Source organism: Talpa europaea, assembly GCF_964194135.1.
Source record: "Talpa europaea genome assembly, chromosome: 10".
Lineage (NCBI taxonomy): Eukaryota > Metazoa > Chordata > Mammalia > Eulipotyphla > Talpidae > Talpa > Talpa europaea.
Genome location: NC_140077.1, coordinates 52522323 through 52549819, shown reverse-complemented (window position 1 = coordinate 52549819; position 27497 = coordinate 52522323). Strand labels below are relative to the sequence as shown.

The window sequence follows — 27497 nt, the reverse complement described above, 5'->3', positions numbered from 1 at the left end:
CACTAAAGCTTCTCTGGACAAGGGCAAAAGGTTCCAGGAGAAATTCTCTTCCAAAATAGCCAACTGCCAGGAGACTGTTATAACTGAGAGAAATAATCCAGGGTCTGGGGCTACAAATAGAAAAGTCCAATGGAAAATTAGTATGTATAATTTTCTGGCAAGACAGAGACTGCTGCAGAATATCCTATTCAAATACCACTCAGATTCTAAAGTCAATCATCTCTAAACATGGGAATAAGCATTATACATGCACTCCCTCATTTAATAATCACCAATTTCAGAAAGATCTACTAATATTGACTCCCATTGAGACTCAGAAAGATAAAGTTTAAACAATCCACAGTCACAAGTTCCTTAGTGACAACTGGATTCAAATCCAGATCAGTCTGATTCCAGAAGTGCCAGTTAAGAAATAATTGACAGGTACTGGGAATGGAGCCCATAGATGCTGCTCTGCAGTTGCAAATGTGAGAGCATCACTGATGCAGTAAGATTCCACTGGCACACAGAGAAAATCAACTTCTCTTGGCTATCTGGAGTTTTCAAAATGTGGATATTAATAAATTTTACTTCCATTCTTTCTCTGAAAAACCTACTCATCTTTAATCTACCAGCCCAAGCCTGAGCTGATAGGACACAACTACCTTAGACAGTTATAAATCTTTGCCAAATATCAGTTTCCTTTTCTGAAGTCCTGGGTGGAACACCATCCCACCTATAATAAATGACCCAAATTTGGTGACTGCCTAATGAAAGGAAGACAAGAATCTTCAAAAATTTGAAGGTTGTCTTGAAAACCAATATGATACATCTTCCATTTTGCAACACTTAAAACCCCTCTTTTAGTGGAAAACACAAACAGGAAAAACGGGAGAGTAGACTATTACCCACTCTCACCTCCCTCTCGAAAACTTATCCCACACTTATACAGACCTGCCAATTGCTGCTATACCAAGTGCTTTGTGAGCCTTTAAATATTTCAAGATGTATGAGACATTATTCCTTGTTCTCTTTGATTCTAATAACAAGCTGTTCTGGGCCCTATGCCAAAGACCTGATATCTTTGTGCAATTCTACATGAATATATTTTTTCTCTATGCCATGGTCACCATTAGAGAAAATAAATAAAACTAGCATTGGTCATGAGGACACTTACCTGTGACTCTATATTGGTCTTAAATAAGACAATAAGAGCTTCCGCACAACAGCACAAAAACTGATGGAAAGGACGGATCAGGATTTGTTCTTATGAGTGACCTGAACCGATGTCACTGGGAGCACCTCATCCATCAAAAGGAAGTACTTTAGTGTTGAAAAAAACTCTCTCCCTCATTCTGTTCCACAATTAGAGATTCTGCCTTTGGGTCTTTAATTGGTTCTTATTAGAGGGTTATTAGAGAGCAAAAGAAAAAAATGAAGGCCATCATTTAAAAGTTTTCCAAAGTTGGTCCTAGGAAACACTAGTGAAGGTAAAATTTCTTGGTGAGAAAATGGGAATCAATAATCAGTTTGGAAATAAGAGCTGTAAACCGTCACTAGATTATACCTTACTGGTGATCCACTGACATGCTGTGAGATAACAACACAGTCCAGGATGGGCTCTCAATTCATGATAGATCCTAGTTTGCTGATCAAACAGAGCTGTCCACTGGCACAGAGGGGTACCCAAAAAAGGACAGAAAAGCCCACACACTTAGTATCTGACACAATCCTCTGTTGTATTCGAACTCCAGCTCCTTACCCGGTATTTCTTTTCTTGTTCAAATTTTTCTTCAAATTTCCGAATTTTCCGTTTGAGGCTCTGGATATGCTTGGTGAGTTGAGTAATGGTCTGTGGCTCCTTGCCATCACCACAGCTGCACCGTGAAGAACTTCTGGGCCTATGATGATCATAGGGAGGAGAAGATTCATCAAAAATAATCATCTTCCAGCAGTGAACACTGCTGCTGGATGACAAACCAAGCTCCCTAGATTTTCAGAGAAGTCTGGAGACATTTGGTCTATAAACCAAGCTTCCTAGACTTTCAGAGATGTTAGGAGTCAACTACAGTAGTATCTGTTCATCAATGGAGACCCACTGTTCACAGAACTCCAATTGGACAGATGTCCTCAGGGATTTTGGTATATAAATACCAGAGTATTAGCACAGGAAATGCACTAGTTAAATCTTGGGAGAAATCAATTTAGGACTGAAAACAGACAACCCTGTTATGGTGATTTCATCAATGGGTTGCATGAACTACCAACATCTTTAAGGAAAATTTAGATGACTAATAAGTTTTTCTTGACATGAAAGAGCCTCTGGGGATCTGATGACATAAAAGAGCCTCTGGGGATCTGATGACATAAAAGAGCCTCTGGGGATCTTGACATAAAAGAGCCTCTTCAGACAATGTGTACACCTCCTCACATGACACACACTTTATAAGCATTAGCAATAATTCACTAACTCCCTCAGGTCCATCAGTAGTCCAAGAGCCCAGATTTAGATAAATTCATGAATAGCAGTAGGACCTAGCTATCAAGGGGAAACTAGGAATTCCCCACACATATTTTTTTGCCAAAGCAATCTCATTTAGCTACAGATCAAAATTATTCATTAAACTTTAAAGGAAAAGAACATATACATCCACACCTTTTGGTGAGATGGAGCAGCAATTGAAAACTACTACTCTTCTCAAATCTAAGAAACTAAGGTGACCAGCTCCCAAGTATAGCAAAAATCTGTTTACTGGGGCTAAAAACAGAAAGTATATTGAGCTCATCAAGAATGATATCTGCAGGTCCATATACTAATCAGGACTCTGGTCATTTCATCAAAAATGTTCAAACATGTGAACTCTTGAGTAGCCTGTATCTCATGAGCATTTTCTACTGACACAGGAGGGGTGGAAACAGCATTCCCAACTACTGTACACTGAGTTTTGCCACTGACCTATTCAGGTCTCACAGATGCATTTGGTAGGCAAGTTTGCACTATTTCAGATACATGCTTCACTGTAGTTTATAAATGTAGTATTTGAAAGGCTGTGTGAAATGAAGATAATAGCAAAACAAGGCTTGCTTACATCATAAACTGTTGAGTACTGGGCGGAGAAGGGGCTGATTCTGGATCTAAGTTGAATCTCTGGCTTTGGCTGAAGATGGAGCACCGTGGTGACAGGAGCGGGTTGTCACCATCAGTGATGTGATAGAGCAGCCTGCTGGTCCCAACAGACTGGAGGTCTTCTGGCACGCTGTCTGCTTCATTCTGCCCATCCCTGTGGTCAGGAGCAGGGTCTGAGGAAACAAGATAAATCATCAAGACTTAGAAGTGACAGAGGGCTTGAGACTGTCATGTTTCTAAATAAATATCATAAACATTTATTATAGTGTCTGGCCTCTTTGTCATTGCTTCTTTCCGGGAATATGGAAGGCTTTCAAAATAGTGTCATGTTTGTTCTCACAGAACCTGGATAGAAAATATTACAAAGCTACTACCACTAACAACATCAACAACAAAACGGAAATATAAACTATTTTAGTATGAGTTATAAGTCAGCAGAGCCCCAAACCACCAAAATCTTGTGTTTATTCAATGCCACTGGCATTTGTTCAAGGGTTTGTTACAAAATATAAGAGCAGATAAAAAGAAAACAATAAAATGGAGCTGAAGCAAAAGATGACAGATTATGAGGAAGAAAATGGATAACAGAATTGCCAGTGGAGTGGGAAGGAAAAGAGGGGAGAGGAGTCCCCAGAGAGAAAATTATTCAGCAGTCATTAAAAATGATGGAGAACTCTGCTTATCAAAATGGAATGGTGTTCACAACAGGCTCAATGAAAAGCATAGATTTCAAAACAAAACTAATGATTCCATTTTATATAAAAAAGAACACGTTTATATGTAACAACAATTACACCGCAAGGTCAAAGAGGCTACATAGTAACTTCAAAGCATGGTAGAATTAGGAATGATTCAAACTTCACATAGCATTCTATTTTGAACAAAAACAGAAAATATAAACAAAACCTGCTCCAAACCCTCTGCCCAGCTAGGCGGCTGGCTTTGTGCCTAATTCTCATTATGCTGATTTCTCTTAAAAATCAGCTCTTAGCTCCCCAACCCAGGGTCTGTCCAGAAGGTGGGCACCCCTGTGGTACAGGTGTGGGCAGCAGAGTGAGTACCATGAGGACAGGGAGTCAGGGTGGACTAGGGAAGGGTCTCTCCGTCCTAAAGCTCTGCACTTATTCAAGAGGCAGCCAAAACAGTCCTTCCTCAATTTTTTTCCAGAAGACAAGTCAAGACAACCCTAGGCTTTCTCTTACCCCTAAAGTAAGAGGAAAACTGGTTTTCTGGGTGGACAAACATAATCTAGAAATACTCACATCTACTTTTCCAAAATAAACATTTATCATAATTGGGTACCGGATGAATTGTAATCAGGTTTACAATGGCTCATGTTCTCTAGAGCTTGAAATGCAATTTGCTTTGTGTAACATCAAAGGCCTGATTTGGTCCCTATGTGTTTTCAGTTGACTTCTTCCCTTTTGGGTTGCAGACTGGGAGGGTAGGTTACGCCTCCTATTGTGCCTCTAAAGCTCAGGGACAGCACTTCTGTCAGTGGTTGAGACTAGTCAGGAAGCATGGGGTGGTGACTGGGGAAGAGTTGGAACCAGATGAATGTCACTGCCTCGTGCCCCAGCCAGGTGTGCTGGAGTGACAGACAGCTCCCCACAGCAACACCCTTGCTATGAATAATAATCCAGGAAACACTGTGGCAGCAGCCCTCAGGAGTAACAGGAACAAGAGCTATTAACTAACCAGTCACAAATAAAGTAACAATCACTTTCCAAATTGACTAGGCTGTGTCTGGGTTCCTCATCCATGTCTTTTTCTTAAACCAGTAGGCTCTAAGAAGAAATGGATTAATTCATGTTACCTGTTTCTTGGCAGTATCTTTTGGGAAGAATGATGAAGAAAAGAATCCTTAGCAAGCACCTGGGAAGAGGATATTTATGTAGAAATAGGAAAGATCTGAGGCCTTAAACCCTTCAGCTCAGCTATGGCCCCAGGTCAAAATGAATGTGAATCCGCTGGAGCTGATTTTCAATGCCAGAAAGGAGGCACTTTGGTTCCTGGCCACCTGACTGAAGAGGAGGTGAGGAAAGAGTTCAGTTTCTGAAACTCACAGAGTCCAAAGATCTAACTTCACAGAATCACAGACCACTACGAGACCACTTCACAGACTCACAGGACCTACCTTACAGTAGTGTGCAGTGCACCGCAAACCTCCACTTACATGGCATCTGTTTTCTGTGGGTGCTCCCATAATTTACCAGTGCTGCCTAATTAACATCCTGGCCCCTCTTCACCCCCAATTCACCACTGACAGAAGCAGTAAGCTAGAATGATCCCAATGCAACCAAGTGAAAACCAACAGTCAAAACCCAGTAATTTGGTAGCTCTCCAGTTCTTTATCCAAACTCACCATCTGAATTAAGTGGTTGAATTAAATCAACAGAAACGTGTTATGTGTGTGTGTGCATTTGAACAGACAGAATTACTGACATTCTTGATCAGAACAGGCCAGTGAGTTTCAGAGCCAGCCGTCCTTGCTGCCACACTGGGAACAGAGCCCAGGCCACCTTGGACAGACCCTGTTCCCAGACAGGGAGAAGCAATATTGACCTCCAGTGGCTTTTGATGGTTCCCTGGGGGCACAAGACTTTTTTTTTCCAAAGGAAGAGGCAGCTTGCCAGGGGCTCTCATGTGCCCAGTATGTTTGAGAGGAAGGGAACCAAGGAGTCATGCGTGCCTAAACTTTCCTGTAGAGCTCAAGAGAACTCCCTGGCCTCTGTCAGTGTCCCAGTCTTACAGGGCTGCGACAGAGAAGTAAAAGGACACTGCAGTACAATATTGTACCTATAGTTAATGAAACAGTGTTCTACACTGAAAAGGTTAAGAGGGTGCATCTCATACTGTGTTCTTACCACAACAAAAAAAAATTGTTCTCCCTCTTCCTTTTTGTATTTGCTAAAATTTCTGTAACAAATGTCTTAGTTTTATGGCAAGGAAAATAAAAATTAATATAAAAATTTGGAAAAAAGAAAAAGAAAAAGCATTCTTGAGAGGGCAAGTAAGAAACAATGCCAGCTCAGCACTCTAGAGAGCAAAGGCTGTGAGACGGAATCCCAGGTCTATCACTGAACAAGAGGCAATTCAGAAACAATGGATCTTTCTAGACTTCAATTTCTTCATCAGTAAAATAGTAAGAATAATAGTGACAGCCTCACAAGGCTGTGAGGATAAAAGGAAACAACCTTTTTACAAATTTTGCCATATCTATTTTGCATAGACCTATTTTTAAAAAAATATGTACATATATGTACAGCAAACAAGTATATCATATGTATAAGTTTATATTTTTTCTACATATATTTATTAATATATATATGGATAGATACACTTCAATTTAGTTTAATTTCAGTTCCATTCTAGGCAAGGTGGCCAAGAAATCATGAATTTGATACTACATTTTTTAACTAAAGCACATTACCATAAATTGCTATTAAAACAAAAATGATCACCTGTGCTTCCTTTGTATAGCATATTTGGTGAAACACTAAGATGGAGTATAAAAACTACTAAACACGGTAATCATGAAAACCTCATTTTAATAATTATTATAATCAAATAAGGAAATAAAACATCTTTGCTTACGAGCACCAACCACACTAGAGTCCCTGTGGGGTTACTGTGGAAAATGAGAAACAATATACGCCCCCTATATTTATAAATAAGGACTGATAGGACAGAAAGTAATAATAATCATCTATCATATCTAATATTTATGGACTGGTTCACTATGTCCTCAGGGTTTATACTTGTATTTCATCTTCATAACAACTATATGAGACTGGTAGTAATAGGATATTCACTTTAAATTTAGTAGGGAAAGTGGTATGACTGTGTGAACTCCACCCAAAGAGGGCTTGCCCAGGGCCCATGGCACATCTCTGGCCCTAGGAGCTTACGAGGGTTTTCCACAGTCACTCAATGAGCAGTAGGGAATACACAGAAGAGAAATATTCATCATCCTTGGTGTGTGAGGCCATGAGACCACTTCTGAGCTCGCTATACCTCTAGGCAGAAGCAGATGCTGCACTATGGCTGTTAAATAAGTCAGTTATATTGAAAATGATATCTTCTGATGTGAATTTTTAAAGCAATTCAATATTTAAATAAGTATCACTACTTGAGCTGGACTGCTGAGATCTGAGTAATAAATAACCACCGTCTTATGGACTTAAGTTTTGCTTGAGTTTGACATCATAGTAGACTCCTAAGTGGCATTCAACATCCAAAAAGTCAAACATCAGCCTTTGTTGATTTTAAAAATGAAATGAGCCAAAAGCCTGTTGTGATTCCAATGAAGCTCAAGTCTCAGAGTTCTCAGCCTCCCTATCTGGACAGGTAACGGAAAGTTTAATAGTGACACACACAAAAGAAGCTGTGAAAACAAAAATAAAATGCAACCAACAATCATGTGGTGGATACAAGATGGGTTTGGTTTTAAGTATTTTTGACTAAGAGGTTAGCTATGGGGTCACAAAAGAACAGACATGAATAAGCCTGAAGTGATCCCGGTAACAAAGCTGGGGAAATAGATGAGCTTGCTTGAGGAGAGACCACTGTGAGGCGAGACATGACATGGCCAATGTAGCATGGGCAGGGTAGGAATGAGGGCAGATGAGGAAAAAGTCAGGTTGGCATCGATAATGAGAAACTAAGTGGGGAGAGGTAGGCACTCCAAGCAGGCTTCTGCATGCCAGCTTCTGTGGATGGGCACCTGAAATATTAGGGAGCTTGAGGGGTAGGAAACTATTTTGTGAAAACAGGCATTGAGACAGACACCCTGCCAATTCCAAGAGGTAGTTTACCAACATGAATCAAAACATGTGCTACAGTCTCAGAAACACCTAGATTCAGGCCCCACTGATGTGTGACGTGGACAAACTAATCTTTTTCAGTATCAGTGCTCTCATCTGTCACATGGAAATTCATTCATCCATTATTCAACAATGTTATTGACCATCTACTGAATGCCATGTCCTGTTTTAGGTGAGAAGGATACTAGTATCTACTTCATAAATTGTGGGGAGGATTAAACAAGATAAGGACCCTCATGCTTAGGACAGTGCTGAGGGGAATATAAAGTCTATCAACAATTGTTAATTGTAGCTTTGTATTTATGCTGGTATCTCTGACCTAGTTAGGGAACTTAGGAAGGGAGCCAGCTATGGGAAGAAAGGTAAGCTCAGTTCCGATGCACTGAGTTAAGAGACATTTTTGGTCATCCAGGTAGAGATTGTCCAACATGCCCTGGATATGTATGGTTGGGGAGCTCACAAGATCAGCTAACTAGAATCTGTTTTAGAAGCAGTTCCCCCCACCCTGCTTCTGAGTAGAAGGTAGAGCAACGAACCTCAACTTACTTTGAGAGAATCAATGAAATTCAGTGAAAATGAAAGGCAATAGATTAGGATCCTTGGTTAGTTGAGCACTGAGCAATTCCAAAACTCTTTCTGAAAACCAAAAGCTACATGGATCAAGAAACCTCCCCTCAGATCTAAACCTATTCCTTGCCTATACATTTTTTGGCTAAAATCTGTTGGGTTTCTGTCTGTAAATACAGATCCAGGTTTCAAAGTAGATCTTAAAGTAGACTTAATCCCATCATTACTGTTCCCTAGAAAATTACAAGAGGATAATGTTAGCATAGTTTTTGCCGTTATACTTAACATATGCAACATTTTTTACCAAGTAAATAAAACATTTAAATTGCAGAAATAAATAAATATTAAGTCTTCATGGTATATTGTCATTGATTATTTTAAAAGTCCAATAGTAACTTACATACACATTCCAAAAATTTGATTAGTATTTTCATTGCCTTTATATATCTGCAAAGAATAAATGACTTCCGGTTTTAAAAAAAGGTCACAGCAACAGAGGCCCAACCAAAGTAAAATCACAATGTCATTTAGCTAAAATGCTTGTTACAATATAATTCTGGGAGGTGAAAACAGTTTTAACTCACCCAACTTTTCAGTGAACTCTACCCTAAATCAGATCTGTACTGTGGGTCAAGGTAACATGACCCATGCTGAGCATAGGTAACCTGTGAGATACACAAAGGTCTGTTGTATTGGGAAAGGAAAGAATTCAATAAATTTGTGTCTAGGTAAAATTCAATAAATACCTTAAATATACTTCCATTTCACACCAAAACTAACTGTGGCAGCCTCTGCCCCTGCGGCAGCATCTGCCCCTGTGGCAGCTCCTGCTGCTGAATGCCAGTGAGTATGCTGGACAAAGGGTGGCTGTAACTCAGACACATAAAGTCAGAGTACATAAGACCCCCTTCCCCTGTGGGATGGACTGGACAGCCAATGACAGGTAAGATTGGGGGCAGACAACAGAAGGCACTGGCTGCACATGTGTCTGCGACTCCTGACAACCTAAGACAGGCACAGTCCCCGAGGGGATTCAGAAAAACCCCTTCTCAGGCCTTATAAGAAAATGGCTGCTATAGAGTAATGCCATTGTATTCCAGCTAACAATGCCCAGTTTGCTGAGACCACACCGCTAATCTTTAACTTACAATTCAATAGCTTTGTGCTTCACTGCCCAGTTGCTACTTTAAACTGGTTTGACTACTTACAGAAAATGCTTGAGAATTTAATCAAGAAAAATAGTTGTTGTGATTTTATAATAGTAAATTTAAACAACAGAACAAGTTATAAGTAATAGTAAAGAAATATCTATGTTATAAATAATACACAATGAAGATGGAAAATTAATAGTTGAATCAATGTTTAAACTAAGGTTAATAACAAAGACCTGAGGGTCAAAAAATGGTTTAGGATGAAGGAGACCTCTTGCTGAGGTCTCGGTATGTACTTGATTTATTGATGATTGTACATGATTGAAATCTAGAAACGGTGCATACTGTTTTTTGTTATGTTTCACTGCATGTAATAATTTGATGTATGATTAACCACATACTGTGAAAAATAATCTTATGTAATGGTAAAAAGATGTATAAAAAGAGAAGGTTGATTCCAGCAAATTACACTCAGATTTTCACTCCCTTAGAGTGTGTCTGGGTGTCATTTCTTTCTTTCTCTTCCACCCGAATCCTTTGACCACCTCGTGCTCGTTCTCGCTCAATCCCGGAGATTGCCTCGATCTCCCCGCCGCTGCTGGGCTGGTCCCCAGCAACTAACAAAGGATTCTTAGCAAAGGATGATTCCAAAGGGTGAAAAAGGAGGATGTAAAGACCACTAGATTGAATGGAGACAGGAAGACAAAGCAGCTAGGTAGTGGGTGAGAAAGAGAAGCAGCCAGAAAGCTGTGGGAGCAGAAGAAAAACAGAAAGACACCATGGTGGAGGGGGTGGGTGAGAAGAAAGGCAAGGCAGGATGACAAAGGTTAAGTTCGTGCAGTGGGGGTAAACTCCTCAGACCTGAGGCCTTCAGCTGTCTGTGATCTCCACCCTAGATCAGAGCTGTTCAGTGGGCTACAGTAACATCACTCACACTGAGGACAGGTGAGCTTGCCGTATTGGGAAAAGGAAGAAATCTTTTCTTTGTATTGTTTTGCAGTTGAACATCTGAGGCAAGGATAATTCATATTTTTGGAAGCACCACGCCAGAAATCCAATCTGGGGGGAAAAAAGCAATAATCTTATAGACAAATCTACAAGATTATCTGAATAATCAGAAGAAAAAGGGAAAGAATTGAGATTTATTCCTTTTTTTATATACACATTGACAAAAAATCAGCTGAGAAACAAGCAAGGGAAATAGACAGTGAGTAGTATCTAACCTCTGAAAATACCCTTTCCCCTCCCCTTATCATAAAAGTGAAGCCAAATGCTAAGAATACAGAACTCTGCCTCAGTCGTGGAGCAAGCGTCATCTGTGATCCTGTACAGGATTCAGATACATCCCCTTGGTATAAAGAGAGAGCTAATACTGTGATTCTCAGCATTTTTCAGCCTAAAGGACGCTCTAGGTGTTCTAATCAATTCCTGCACAATTGATCACCTCCCTGTACAGCTGACAGAAGTCTGCTAGTCAGATAACAAAAGCCATTTTCAAAAGGGAGCTTAATTTATGAGTAGATACATTTTGCAGAGCAGAAGGAAAATTAAATATACAATGTAAACAGGAAGACTACAGAAGGGAATTTCAAACTACAATAGGAGCTCAATCTTTATTCGGCTTATCCAATGTCAGTTAGTAAAACAAAATAAACAAAGATTTTTAAATGACCATAATAAGTGGGAATCTATGCACAGGGAAAAGGAATGCATGAGAACTCACTCTACTCTCTGCCCAAGTTCCTATAACCTTAAAACTGTATTTTGAAATAAAGTCTTAATTAAAACCACATGCACACAACTTTAATTCCATTGGTTAAAAGCCTGGGTTCTGGTCTGAGATGTCACTTCCTAGTAGATGTTATGTCCTTGGCCAGGTGAGGATTTTTAAACTCAGAATCCTGCATATGATTGCTATTACACTAGTTCACTTAAGCAAAAGGTATTTTATTTTTATTTTTTTACATCATTGTTCATTTTTTAAAAATATTTGCTTCCCCCCATCCCCTCGGGTGTAGTCCCCATAGAGTTTCCTTCACCAATGCACCCGGGCACCATCACCTCAGTCCCCTATGCTCCTCCTTCCCTTCCCCTGATTCCTCTCCCTCCTCCCCACAGGATGTCTCTGATTTATAATTCTCTGTTTTTGTTTTGTTGTGTTTGGTATTGTGATTATTTTTTTACATTGATGTCTTATTTGGCTCCCCTATATACCTCATATAAGTGAAACCATCTGATATGTTTCTTTTTCCTTCTGGCTTATTTCACTGAGCATAATTTCTTCTAGCTCCATCCATGTTGCTGAGAATGGCATGAGTTTATCTTTTTTGATAAGCAAAAGGTATTTATAACAGCAATAGTCTATTAAGCTAGTAGTTGGATAATTACATCATATTATAATTTCAGAATCCTTTCTTTAGAAAACAAGGGGTTAATGTGATATTCCCTCTTTTCAAAGACTATGAAGATGATTATAAAAGCATCATAGAAAAATTATTAACTATAAAGATCTTTTCCAGCCAAGTAATGTCATAGGTTTAGCACAGGATAGATTTTATGGTAACAAATGTAGTTTTAATTTTAATAGGAGGTAATTATCTGACCACCAGCTTTATAGACTATTATTATAAAATACCTTTTGCTTAAGGGAACTAGTATAATGTCAATCACATGCAAGGATCTTGAGATGATCTACAGAATGAACAGTACTAAATGTCATTTCTATACCTTGAAAGTAGTTTAGTAATTATGATAGAGTAGATATTTAAAAACAAAGGCAAACAATATCAACTGAAGGAAAGGCAACAGAAGCTTTGGATATGGTAAGGAAACCCAGCTTTTTAAATAATGATAGTTGACATTTATTGAGCATTTACCACAGGTGATATGCTAAGAGCATCACATATAATATGCTATGTCCCTCTCACCAGAACCTTAAAAGTAAATACTATCTTTTCCTCTATTTTGAAGAAAAGAAAACTGAGGTAGAGATAGGTCACATAAACTATCCAAGATTGCCCAACTAGCATATCAAGTTCTACAAAGAGCTATGTTTCTAAACAAGGCAGACCCAATTAATATAATTTATTTGTGTTTTCAAGAGTTTATGGCATGGTTTCCATACAAAAAGTTGTTTAAAAACAAAACCAAATGATGATTACACTAAATGTTTTGCAATCAATACAAAGTACACTTAACAATATGCAGCAAAGGGCAGGGTTGAATTAGTGTTCTTATGACGAATATGCCAGTACTAATCCTTGCAAATGGATCCTGTAGTAATCTTATTTTACATTTCAAAATGACATTGAAGAGGAAGTAGAGTTGTGAGCCTGAGTTTGCAGATGATGTTGATATTTTTCAAACAGTAAAACACTAAGCAACCACAGAAGTCACAGACCATAAGGTGGCTCCATAGTGGTAGATGACCTTCATTGGGACTCAGTAGGCAATGCAACAGGAGAAAAATTCATCTATCAATTCTTAATAATAAGCACTAAACAACTAATTTGATAAGGAATAGAATTTGGAAAACCTTATAGAACACAGTGATCTGACCAAAAGCGCCAAGAGCATGCATTTCTAGGTAGAGTTTGAAAAACAATCTTACAAACATAATATTTTTTGACTGTTTTCTAAATAAATCTTGTGCCTATATTTTCAAGTCTAATTAATTTTATTAAGATCATTGTAGTTTCACATGTAGTAGTAAGAAATTATACAGAAAAATCCCTGTGGCCCTTCCTGGTGGTGCAAGGGTTTAAGACGCAACCTATGAAGCTGTCCACAGCCTCTGTAGCAGGAGTTCGACCCCCAGCTGGCCAGGGAGCAACAAATATGGTGCAGCAGACCTCCCGCTGCTCCCCTCAGCAGGGTACTTTGGTCAATCTGCCTTTTCTGTTCCCTACTCTGTCTCTGGTGAATCCTCTCACTGCCTCCCCCCCCCACCTCTGGCCTGTATCCCAGCTCTTGTATGCATAAATAAATTGAATCTGTAAAAAAAAGAAAGAAAGATCCCTTGTACATTTGTCTAAGTTTCCCATTGGTAACACTTTATAAAACTGTAATACCTGTGCTTATAGTTAAAAAAAAATTCTGTTTGATTCTATCATGTAGGTCAGGTAAATTCATGTCAAGAAAGGTACAGGGGCCTAGAAATAATTTAGACCAGAGGAGTTGAAGTGATTGTAGGACAAAAAGGCTGTCATAAGTTAATCAATTCTAAATCTAGATCTCTTTAATGTGAAAAAGTCAGGAGTGGATAAGAAAATCATTTTCACTCTATGTATAATATACATAATGTCCAGTGTATATAGGATGGCTATGAATTTAATTTTAAATTCCAGAATAGTAAAGCAATGGAGATAAAATATTTAGGCTTGATGGCAAGTAGCATAGTGTTGAAGCACTTAGTTTATGGAGTCCTACTGAGAAAAATGCACCACTCCTCCCTTTTCCTCCCAACCCCCACCATTCAGTAGCAGCCAGTCCTTTCGCAAGTTACGTGACTCTCCAAACTTATTTCCTCATCCTAATCTGGGGATAATAAGCTTATTATTATAATCATGAAGTTCTTATGAAGGTAAGAAAATCCATGTCACAATGCCTAGTACAAATGAAAAGGTCATTGTTAGTTAATGTTATTCTTTTAAAAAAATTTCCTTAAAATCTTTCCAAATCTCAGTACTATGACATTTTGGACCAGGTAATTCTTTGGTGGAGCCATATAGTGGAAGGGTTTCCTGCATTGCCGAATGTTCTGCAGCATCCCTGGCTCCTACCAGATGCCAATAGGACTCACCCTATAACTGTGATACCAAAACTGTGCCAAAGGGTGCAAAAAAACCACTGCTTTAAAGGAACCAATGAAGGAAAAATAGCTAAAGTACTACTTTCCACAGTGGTAGCCATTAGTCAAAGCAACAGATCATTCATACTGAAAATATTAAAGTTCAAGGATTTAGAAATCATACACATAGAGAGAGACACAGACCCATAATGAATAATGTTTCCAGAAGACATCTGGAATTCTTTGCACTGCTGAGGTAGAAGTAATGGAGACTGCATTTTCTGACTTCCAAACTGTCTGGGACTACTGCCATCAAGTTGGATGAAACATCAAGTTATTGGGAGAATCAAACCCACCAAGAGGATACCTGAGATGTTCCCGTCCCTGAAATCCAATTATAAACTGTACCTGCAGCAAGAACATATTTTATGGCACTCCTAGAGGGCCACTGTGTTCCAGAAAATATTCCTGAACCTCCCTGAATATCATCCTGATATTCTGATATTCTGATATTCATGGAAATTCTTATCTCTACAATTTATTTTTCCATTGTAGGGTGGGGATCCAAGACATCTGTAAGTTTAATAAGCACTCCTAAGTAAATGGTGACTTCTGGTCAAGTGGACAGTGTCTGCAAATGAGAGAAAAGGTCAAGTTCTCTTTGACTCAGCCCCACCTGCCTCAAATTCTACATTTGAAAGAGACCTACTATGGACTATGCAGAATTCTTTAATAGGATAATTACAGATTGTAAATATGTATATTATGTTAGGGTACTGTAATAATCAACACTAGTAACAAGGCTTTTACCCAAATGGAAAGTTCAATTTGAAAATCAAGATTTTAGAATAAAAGAATTAATTAGGTACTGCTGTGGAACTATTATTTCTAGTAATAAGTCTTCATGTATCCCCAGTGACAGCTTATGCTAAAACTCCATCCCATCTATCTCTGTTCAGACAGAACAAGGGCTACTCTGCCTGTTCATGTGGAATGTCAAATGGTCCTTCTGTAACCTTTGAGAATGACAAGCAGTAGAAAAGATAATCATCGTTCCTTTTTTCCATTCCACACCAGAATAAATACTATTCCCATGAAGGAATCATCTGTTTCATCAGTAAGAGGCTGCTGATTAATGTAGAAGGATTCTGAGCCTAAGTACTCTGTGGTTTCCATTTTACTTTATGCAGTTGCAACCTACAGGTAACCTGGTCAGCTACCCTGGGTTGCCTAGGACTGAGAGCTTTCCAGAATGTTACACTTTTAGGGCTAACCTGGGATAGTCCTGGGCAAACCAGGGGAATTGGTTACCCTGTGTACAGTCCTGAGGCAGCCTAGCAGCTGGTTCTCTCTCTGTCACTTTTCCCTAAGGGCTTCTATATCCCACAAATCTGTCCTTGTCTCTGCCCCTTGTCCATGTCCCCATCTCTCCCACCCCCAGTGGACTTGGGTTCTTGAGCACCTTTCTCCTCCTAAGTAAATGGAATAATCCAACTGGCCACAGACCCTGAGTTCTAAGTCCTTAAAGTCTATGAGCTTCTTCTAAATGACAACTGAGGTGAAGTAAAATAAAAAAGATCCTGACCTTTTCTTTCCTAATCTGAGAAATTTTCCACTTAAATTGAAATTCCCAGTACTCAGGAATTTTATGAAATATACAGATTCCAGAACTGCTGCCCCAGAAACTCTAGAGACGAGGTATGAGAGATCTTGTCTAAAAAGCTTCCAGGTAATTACAATGCATAGAAATACTCAGGGGCACTTTCTAGACAATCATTTGCAAAAGTTAAGTAACTTTAATCTAATTCATATCCTAATCAAGCCTAATGTAAATTTAAAACTTCAAGTGATATAAATGTATATTTGTTTGTTTGTTTTTAATGGTTATTCAGTAGCATATTGCATATAGATATTCCTGTAAAAATCAACTTTTGTTGGCTTTTGTCCTTTTTATATTAATTAATAACATTGGCAATTAGCAATTGACTACATGATACATGTAAGACTCACAGGTAGATCCTAGGCTTTAAGGGAGAGAAACCTTTTTAAATATACAATCCTTTGTAGAATTATGGCTAACCATGTATAGTCACATTCTCATCAGGAATTCATACACCCATAAAAACTACAGTTTCAAGATGTTCAACGATCATTCTAGAAATCCATTCACAGGTCTTAAGAACTGCTAATCTAATATGAGCAAATATACCTTTCTTCAAAGGACATACTATTTTGAAATGCACAGGCTTCTTGTAAGAGTGTGTCTGGGGAACCAAGAAGACCAAACTATCTTAAAACTTAAATTGCAAAAGCCTCTTTGAAATGCCTGTCACTTTGGCAATATCCCTGCTAAATGAAGACATTCCTCACTGAAAACAATGGGTGGTTCCAAGATTGTGTCGAAGGGTTTTATTGGGAAACTAGAGAGACACATGTGTCAGTCAAAACAATACAGGTCCTATATAGGGTACTGGGCCTATATATCACATCCAAAGCAGCCATGTTAGCCAAATAAGACTCCTTATTCATAAGTTCTACAAAGGATAATGAAAACTTGCAAGAACTGTTACACAAACACACACAAACACATACACACACACACACATACACACACAGATAGAGAGAGAGAGAGCCCTCTCTTTCCCATAGACTTCCTTGATGAAGAATGATAGATTGCAAAACTATTCTTGACCTTTGGAAAAAGTCACACACACACACACACAGTCAAGATAAAAAAATACAGGTATATATATCCATATCCAAAATGCAACAAATACTTTTTTCAGCATTCTACTAGATACTTGAGTAACTATATAAAAAATCAAATAACTTCAAAGTTTGTTTTTTATTTGACTTAAGACTTCCTTACGTATTTTGTATGTTGTCTGTTTGCAGGGGGTGGGATATGGGGTTGGTAGAAGAACAAGGGCATTGTCCAGTTATAACTTAAACTCCTAGTTGGCTTGACATTGGCTTCTGTCCAATTTTCCTTGCATATCATCCAAAAACAATGGCCAACAGAGCAGACAGTGCACCAGGCAAAAAGGATAGCCAATTGTCCATCTACATCCATAGGGAAATAATTTACCACTTACCAGCTGGGACACACTAGTTCAGCATCCTTACTATGAGTAGTATTTCACAGTTTAAGGAATTAAAAGAATATACATAAAGTGCTTATAATAGTGCCTAGATCATAGAAAATCTTCAGTAGTAACTACTACTATCAGTAACAATAGCCACTACTATTGATATATAGTCAAACACTGGCCATGACTGATTAGTCTGCTTAAAACATTTGGGTCTGTTTTAAACAGCAATATATTCTGTACTATTGCTAATAGTACTGAAAAATACTTTTGTAAATCTCTCTAAGATCCCTCGATACAAAGAACATTTCATGAAGTAAACTCACCTAAGCCCATTTCTACCACCTATTCAGAAACCAGTCTGCAAACCTCTGATTCATTTGTGTTAGAAAAGAGAAACTGGCTCTCATTTCTACTCATGCAAATTGGTGTTTCTCTCCTGGCTAAGTCTTCCTGGAAGCATTAGTTTGCCTTCTGCTTGCTAGACAGCCTACCAACCCCAGGATTAAAATGAGAGAAACTAACAGACTAATGAGACCCAATTTTGAGTTTTATACATGGAAATTAATGCTAAAAGAGTGACACAGAATACGATAAAATAAGATCAGAATGAGCTACACCACTCACCTCCACTTTCCCTGTGCTAATGGATCATCTAATAAGCAGTTAATAGAAGAGAGGAATAGCAATGTAAAAAATTCCCCACCCCTAAATATGTCAAAAATGTTAAGTTTCAGGATAACAGATTATCCAGATTCAGTGATAACAAAAAAAAAAAGCACACTACTCAGTGTTCATAAGAGACCAACTAGAAAAATGAACATTTAGGAGTTATGCTTTTCACCTGACACCCACTTATATAAGTGTTACTCTCAAGCTCCAGCTAGAGATAAGGCTCTACGTTATAACACATCTTAATTCCTCCTGCTCCCTTACAACGACCCCAGTATAACTCCAGTACCTCTTTAGCTGTCTTGCTGCACCAGAGACTTTCCCTTGCCAGGTTCAGGATGAAGCAGCAAAAGATCGAGCTATCTGAAGAGTATAAATGAGGACCTTCCCCAGCCCAACCTCTTACCTGCAGCATCTGCCCCTTCAGCAGGCACACTCTGGGTTGACACTGGCGCTGGGTCCTTGACTCCATGCACCTGAGCAGCTTCTTCCTGGTTTGTCAGAAATGCAGAGCACAGATCAGTTTCAAGGGCTTGAAGCTTCAGCAAGGAATTCTGCCAGCAAAAGCAGAACATCAGGCCAGCTAAGTAGGTGCCTAACACACAACGGTGGGTCTGCAGCTCTTGTAAACACCTTCCTCCAGTGCCTGTCAGGAAGAGGGTCTCAGCCACAGCTGCTTCAGGCAGAGCTGGTTGTGCCAGGATCAGATACGCATTATTCCACATGCAGCCTCAATTTAAATCCTAACGTATATGGATTATCTGTGACACATGGAACTGGTGATTTCGTCAGCAAGAGACGCTGCACTCAGAGAACCAATCTGAGAAGGTATCTGCTTCCCGGGTGCTTGAGGCTTTACGCTTGCAAGTGTTTCATTCATTGTGCTGACATCAGGAGCTGATGACATTAGGCCCCTCCCAGGCTACCATTCATAAAAGCCAGCATCCCGCTACTGCAAAGTCTGCAGTAGACCGCAGTGCACAAAGAGTTACTGCTGCAGATGCTGCCTGGCTTCTGAGAGGCACTTGGGGGTTCCCTTTTCTACAGCTGTGGTGTGTGTGTCTGTGCACGTGTGTGCACCTTCTACAGTTACTACTAAAGGATGGCTACCGCCACCTTTTATAAACACAATACAAGAATGAGGGAGATGACCTTGGTCATTTAGTGTGATCTGCCCAGCAAGAGAGAAGCCATTTATCATCCATAGCTCTCCGCACAACCTCCCCCTCACCCCTTTCATTTGCCACTTTAAATTTCTCCACTGGTTTCTAATAAGAACCAAGTCATACACACTGACGCACATATCCTGCTATGATGCAGCTGCTCAGCAAATTCATTCCCTGACCAGGTGAAAATGAGTCATGCCTGAGTCGCTGGCTGGGAGCTCCTCCACCCACTGGGGTCCTGCAGAGGTGGCTACCTGGAGTGGAGCCATTGGACCTTTCCCCATAGTGACCTCCCTGCCCCCCCACATACTCCTACTTACTCTCTACCTTCCACATATCCTATTTACCCCAAATCCTGACACCCTGTATCTTCATCCCCTATCCTCCACACCCACACACCCAATTTCTGCCCCTTCATGCCCAATTCCACACACACACTCTACCCCTCCAATCCCCCTACCTCCACTCCATATATACTCACATTCCTAACCCTCACTGTCATCCTTTTTATCCCCTATTACACACACTGACAAAAATACCTCACATTACACACACCCCCTACCTCCACACTCACCCTCACACCTTAATTCTCATGAATGCCTACTCCAGTATCACCTCTCACCCCCACCCCTTTCCTCACGTACCACTCCCACACTCATACTCTCATCCATCCTGCTGACGTGAGTAACATGAATCCACAGCAGTGTTTGCAAAGCTGCCCACTGAGGAGCACCTTATATCTGTTGTCCCTTGAGCATTTTGAAAGAGGCGGTGCCTAGATGGGCTCAGGATATGTGCTCAGATGTGACCCCTCCTACTTTCCCCTCCCCTTCCTACTCTGCATAGTCAGACATGGGGCCAGGGTGGGCACAAGCCTCCTGGGGCCTCAGGGGCTGCTGCCTGAGAGCCCACAACTCAGATAAAACATCTACCTAAGACCAGGCCAGTTTTCACAGTGTCTTCCTCCTTTCTGGGATGTTTTCCCAGCAACTGAATGTGGAAGGAAGAGCCTGAGGCTGCTGGTGGGAGGCACACAATGACCAAGGGCTCCAAGTTTCTGGAAAGCTTTAGTAATCAAGCCTCTGGGAGGCAAAAATATCAATTCCAGGCAAACTTTCGACTGGGAAAAACTTGGAACTCATTGTGGACTCTCAAAAGAATGAAACTATGCTGAAAATTAAGAAATAATGTCATGAGGATATAAAATGGTGCAACTACTACAGAAAAGAGCATGTCAATTCCTCATAAAAATTAAAAATTGAAAGAATGATACAGCAATCCCACTTTCGGGTATACATCCAAAAAGATCCAAAAGCAGGTACAATAACAGATATTGGTACACCCACAGTCACACCATTATTCACAAGCCAAGAGGTACATTACAGAACGAATTGTGTGTGCCTCCTTCAAACTTTGTTGAAGGCCTAACCCCCAACATGACTATACTTTGAGTTAAGACCTTTAAAGAGGCAATTAAGACTTAAGGCAAGCTAAGTCTTCAGGGTGGGAACCTAATCAATATGACCGGTATCCTTATAAGGAGAGTCCAGGGATGCACAGACACAGAAAGAAAGCTTTGCCATCTGCAAAGCCTCAGGAGAAACCTGCTGGCAGGGCCTCCCCAGTGGCGCAGCGGTCGAGCGCTGGGTTGCGAAGCTGCCCGCAGCCTCTGCAATGCAGGTTCGATCCCCGGCCACTGGGTGAGGGTCCCACATGGCGCGCAGACCTCTCCTGCCGCCCGCTGCTCCCCTCAGCAGTGTACTTCGTCCATCTGCCTGTTCTGCTCCCTGCTCTGGCTCTGGTGAATTCTCTCACCCTCCCGCACTTCTGACTGTACCCAGTGCTTATATAAATAAATAAATCTTTAAAAAAAAAAAAAACACTAGCAAGAATATAAAATAATGGCACTTCAGTAACAATGAATAAAAAAGAAAGAAAGAAAGAAAGAAAAAGAAACCTGCTAGCAACTTGATGATCTTGATCTTCGAGTCTCCAGAACTGTGAGAAAATAAATGTCTGTTGTTTAAACCACCCAGTCTGTGATATCTTTTTATGGCAGCCCTACTACAGTACTAGCAGATTATTATATGGTGAAATCAACCCAACTGCCCATTGACAGATGACAATGTTAAACAACATATGATATCTACATATCATGGGGCACTATGTAAACTTAAAAGGGAAACATTCTGACACAAGCTGCAATGTGGATGAACCTTGAGTATATTATGCTAGGTGAAATAAGTAGGTCACAAAAGGACAAATATCTATAGTGATAAATTCATAGAGACAGAAAATAGAAGGGTGGTTGCCAGGGCTTGGTAGGGTGGGGAGGTGGTAGGAGATGGGAGTTAGTGTTTAATGAATACAGAGTACTAATTGGGAAAATGAAATGAGTTCTAGAAACAGATGGCGGCAATGGCTGTACAACAATGTAAAGGTACTTAATGCCACTGAATTGTATACTTAAAAAGGGCTAAAGTGGTGAATATTATGTTGTGTGTGTGTATGCATGTGTGTGTGTGTATTGCCACAACTAAATAAACAAAGTTAAGAAGTAAAGAATGCCAGTCCCTACCTACATTTAGGGTGAGGACAGAACAGGCTGCCTCCTGCAACTCCCTGCGCTGCATGGCGGCATCTTCTACACAGACGAGGATGAGGACCTGGCCTTCACACAGACCCAGAGGGCATGTCAGCATCGCTATATACTAAGCATCTGGCTTTGGGCAAGCAATTTGTCTTTGCCAAGTCTTGGCTTCTCCATCTAGAAAAAGAGAACCTACTGTGAATCCAACAGAGTCCATTTTGTGTCTTAACTGAGTGAACTGAGTGCAGCCTGACTCAGCAACTCACTGTTTTCTCCTTAGCCATGACTGTGAAAGAAACAGGAGACCATCTGCTGACTATTACAAAAGACCCCACATGGCAGCTTTCTGTTGTGTCAACCAATAATAAAGACAAATGAATTTAAGAACTAATCTGACAGTTTGAAAACAAATGACCCAAACGTAGACCATGTCCCTGCTTGACCCTTTAAAATTCCCCTGTTCCCTGACCCTAGTGACACATCTTAGAATTCCGCCCCCGAAGGCTATGGCTCTGAATCATGGTCCCAATTCTTAAATAAATGCTTTCTTGATTATTTTACGGCCTGATTATCTCTCAGTTTACAGAGACAATAATAAAAATGGCAATGGCACTTGCTCTCCAGAGCCATTCCAACTATTAAATAATGGAAAATACTTTACGCAACACCAGTCCATGGCAAGCACTCAGAGACCCAACACTGTAGTCAAGAATTAATTCCAAGCTCCAAAGGCTGCTGGGCAGAGCCCTGGTCATATGGCCAAACTCTATGCCAACTCTGAGGCCTTGACTCATCACTTTTCCTCCCAGGGCCTCTCTCTGCAGCAGCCTAGGTGTTTTCTATAGATGTCTTCATAGATGACAAGTATAAAGGAGTTTTAGAAAAGCACACATGTTCAGATACTGAGGATGGGAGCAAAGAATCTGGCACCGAGTGGGTGCTGAGTATTTGTAGACGTGATGCAAGTATTCGTGCAACACAAAGAGCAAAGCATTTCCCTGCTTAGGAGTGTATTCGTGCACATCAAAGGCTCTGAACACCCACAGAGAGTGAGGTTTAATGCTGAGACCTAATTATGCTACAAGTAGTAATACCGCGGTTTTAATCCATCTTCCACTCCCACCTTCTCCCTCATCTGTACTCACACTGAAGCAGAAGCAAGGAAGCAAAGACAGAGTGTTAAAGGAGATCTGTTTGCATGGCTGGTTTATTCCTCTCTGAGATACTAGATAGGACTAAAATAAAAGGGTTGGAGAAGAAAAGAAATGGAAAATAGAGGAGGAGAGAGATGACCTCAAAGATAAAGCAACCCCCATTTAGAAAAGAAAACAAATTGCTGTAAACTGAGGACAAGAAGGTCTATGGAAGAAACTCTACAGACCAACTGTTGTCAACTACATCCCCTCCACACCACAAACTTACCTACTACCTTAGGACAACCTGTGGTCCATAGCACAGAAAACCCAGAAGCTCTCCAGAACACAGTGTGGGTATATGGAAATACTGCGTGGAATGGGCTTACAAATGGACGCTTCTCCTGGACAGGGATGGGGAAGGTGCTCTACAGATGAGCCATCTTCTTTGCCACTGTTAGATACACAATCCTTCCAGTGCAAGAAGAAGACATCTAGCCTGTCCTGTCAGGGCTGAACCTTGCAGAGTCACCCCTGAGGGGGCTCACAGACAACTGATACCACACAAGGCGCATGCCCTCAGGCAGATGTAAGGCCACACACACAGTCCACAGGCTCTCCAGTTTTCAAAGCACAGAGCTGCACTAGGCTTGAAACTGATGTTAGCCCCTCACTCACAGGGCTTCTAGTCTAGTGGAGAGACAGCTAATAAGTCAGAAAAAACTATCATATAATAATTACTGTCATGGGTTATGCAGGAAAGAAATAGCATCTCAGGGATGCTATTTACTCCCTCAGGATACATGGAGTAAAAGCATCTATTTCACTCTCTGATCATGTCTAATATAGTGCACTTTAATATAGGAATATGCTTTTCCCCTATAGTAAAACAAAAGGTAATAAATCCTGTGTTCCTAGTGCTGTCCAATCCAGCCCTACTCCCTATGAGGCTACTCCCTATGAGGGACATTATGACATTACTCCCTATGAGGCTACCACAGTCCATCCCTTGTGATCAGCCTGCTAACATTTTTCCAGGTTTACATTCAAAGTCTCTCTGAATGAATCCCTAGGACCTGCAAAAAAAATTGACCAAAAACTGATCGGTGCTCTGAAGGACTTCCTCTCTCTTCCCCAACTCTCCCATCTCCTTAGGAAAGAAGCCTAAGAGAAGTTCATGAAACCTGGGTGTGGTTTCAAAAAAGTTAATTTTTGTCTTTTACATAATAGGAAATACGCTACTCATTTTAGAAAATACTCATTTTCTCTCCTCTACAATTACCAAGTCCCACTTTAGTTGGTTTGAAATGGAGAACACCCACACAGGCTAGATGGGTAAATACTATTTTAGGGTGCCTTCGTCTGCAGTTCACAGGTTGTGGAACAGGAACAGCTTACATTTCCTTTCTCTGAAGGGGTTCAGTGGTCCTCTCCCATCATCTTTCCCAAAACTGTGGCTTCTCCATGGTGATAAGAAACGAATGCAAGTTGTAAATCTACTCAAAACTGGGGCTATAACTGTGTCTCCAAACATCCCTATTTCTACTTACCAATCTCCTCCTATAAGTTTTCATTATCCTCCACCGCAACCACTACCACTACCTAATCACGTGCTTGTGCAGACAGGCACACTCGTGCTCACTCGCGTGTACAAACACACACACCCTGTCCTTTCCATCTGCTCCCTGCTCCCACATGCCCAGGCCTCATTCAGTTGTAGTTGCTTCACAAATTTCCATCAAATTCATGAGCAGGTTCTGGTGGCTTTATCTAAATACGGCCCCCCAATTTCTGTCGGCATCTTGCTTATTTCCTTCTGAACACATTACAATATGTAAATTTATTTGTCTACTAGTTTATTGGTTCCTTCCATCTCCAGAAGGGCTGGAATCATGCCACCATTGTTCACAGCTGTATCTCATACAATGAGCAGCACAGGAGCAACCAGTAAAAAGACTACCATTGTACATTCATTGTACATTCATTGTGTTATCCTGGACCTTGTAAGCAATATTTGGGAGTCCCTCTGAATATCCAATTACAAGCACCCCCCTCCCCTCCTGTTTAGCTAACCTAGTTCAAAGGAAGTTTAAAATGATGACCACTCATTGGGGAGATTGTTAAAGATGTGCACTCCCAGGCAGGCACCACCCCAGAGGTTCACATTTGGTAGGTCCAGGGCAGGATCCTTTAGATGCAGGCAGTCCAAGGTCCACACTGAGAAATGTTGCCCTATCCCCAATGGTTTTGGCCCACTCTAAATGTTTCCATGGTTGCCTGCTATTTCTACCTCTCCAAGGGACTATAGCTTTTCCCAGACCCCAGCCCTCTGATACACTTGTTAGCCTCCTGCCCTGCTGGACCCCAATACCAGGAGTATAAAGTGCAGAGTGCTCAGAAACAAGGAAGTATCGTCTCCTAAACTACTATTGCTGGTCTCTGGATGCTCTTGCCAAAAAAAGTGGAACTCCACATAACAGTGATATCTACAAGAAAAAGTCAGATTTACCCCACCCCTAGGGACACTGGGCCTTGCCTGTGTTGCTTATGCTTATGTTGAAGCCAAGTCTAACTGAAGGATAACACATCTCAGCTTACCCACCCAGATTCCCTCTGCTTGGGATGGGCAGCCCTCACGCTGCCACACCTCCCAAGAGAGAAATTCAATGTAAGAGAACAAGATAGTCATTTCAAGGGACACTCGGTGGACAAGAGGATTGTCATCTTTCTGCCCCTAGCAGCACTTCTTTGTAAACAAGCACAATCTCAAAACAACAATAACCCAAACCAAATTTCCTTCTGGCCAAATGATTTCAGACTAGGAAGGGGGAGATAGTTGAGCACCTCTTTGTGATATCTTTATTATGTTCACCTTATTAAATAAACAGTTAAAATAAGATATTTGGGAGAAAATAATGCAATTCTAAAAACTCACATTTTAATTCAAAACTGAGCTTTTCTAGACGATAAGACATTGATTTTCTAAAACTAGAATGGTCTCATTTTTAACACACAGAATGACTTCAATAGTTTATTTTTGGAGTTACTAGCACTTAAGCATCCAAAAGCATAGGGCATTACAGAGATACACCTAGCCCCATAAATCCCCTAAGAATCATGTTTTCCAGAAACTCAATTATATCCCAAGGAGTAAAGTTCACAAATCTAGTCTGTGTTGTAGACCACATGATTACCACTTTGTGGCTGTTTAAGTTCCAATTTCTTTCAATCCTGAAAAATATTAATAACTAAACTCAGTAAGGTGTGGGCACTGCAGAAGGTCCACCCTTTTAATTGCAAATCTACCACTGACTCCTGCTATGTCTGTGGGCAAACCATCCACCTATGCCAGGCTTCAGGTTATTTATTTTTTTTCTGATGGTATTACCTTTAAAACCCTCTCAACATCTAAAATTCAATGAATATTAGAAATCAATACCTATCCCCATCGGAGATTTCAGATGTGATATGAAATAAACAGACTACCTATGTCTTTAAAGGTCACAGTGGATAGCATTAGTCATTTATTCAAATATTAACATTTTATGAGGATAGAAGAAAATTTATCTTTTGCCTGCCTCAAAGTCTGAGTATTATAGCTCCATGAAAGCCAACAATTTCCTAAAAAGGGCAAAAGATACCAATACTAGCAACATGAGACTTCAGGATATTGAATTAATGTGTGTTTTTATATCTCCCCCAAAAGAGAGAATGAAAAAACTTCTTTCTTTTCCAATAGCCCCCACATCCTACTCTGGTATCAAACTTGGAACTGGGTACATAATTACTTCTCAATTAATACTATTGAAAAAAAGAACTACTCCCTAGGGGGAAAAAAATATCCAATAAGTCATACCTTTCAGGAAGAACTTGCTCTGAGGATCAGCAGAAATATATTTTTTTAAAGATTTATTTTATTTTATTTATTTATTTATACAAGCACTGGGTACAGTCAGAAGCGCGGGAGGGTGAGAGAATTCACCAGAGCCAGAGCGGGGAGCAGAGCAGGCAGAAGGACCAAAGTACACTGCTGAGGGGAGCAGCGGGCGGCAGGAGAGGTCTGCGCGCCATGTGGGACCCTCCTCCGGTGGCCGAGGAGCAGCCGGGGATAAAACCAGCGCTGCAGAGGCTGCGGGCAGCCTCACAACCCAGCGTTCAACCGCTGTGCCACCGGGGAGGCCCAAGCAGAAATATTTTTTAAAGTTGGTAAGGGACGGGGAGCAGAATATATATAATCAACTTTATATTTCATTCCCAAGTGAGTGCATGTGGGAAATTTAGAAAAAGAAAACCTTTTTTGTCATCTTATCACAAAATGAAATTTTAAAGAACAATATTTAAATAAAGACTTATTTGTAGAATTTGGCTTTATGAAAAACTATCTTTTTCTCCTTTTTCTACAAATTAA

The 27497-nt window shown here is 40.4% G+C and overlaps 1 protein-coding gene across 4 annotated transcripts in view; it reads right to left on the bottom strand.

Moving 5' to 3' along the window:
- Positions 1-27497, bottom strand: part of FAM13C (family with sequence similarity 13 member C) — a gene marked incomplete at both ends in the record, with an annotated part of 113303 nt that overhangs the window by 18276 nt on the left and 67530 nt on the right. For 2 of the 4 annotated variants that reach the window (XM_084246291.1, XM_084246292.1), the window contains 3 exons: positions 1742-1880; positions 3069-3279; positions 18607-18754. In XM_084246291.1, coding sequence (XP_084102417.1) covers positions 1742-1880; positions 3069-3279; positions 18607-18754 — 498 coding nt within the window. The remainder of the gene's footprint in view (positions 1-1741; positions 1881-3068; positions 3280-18606; positions 18755-27497) is intronic. The other 2 variants (XM_084246293.1, XM_084246294.1) reach the window with 1 other exon arrangement.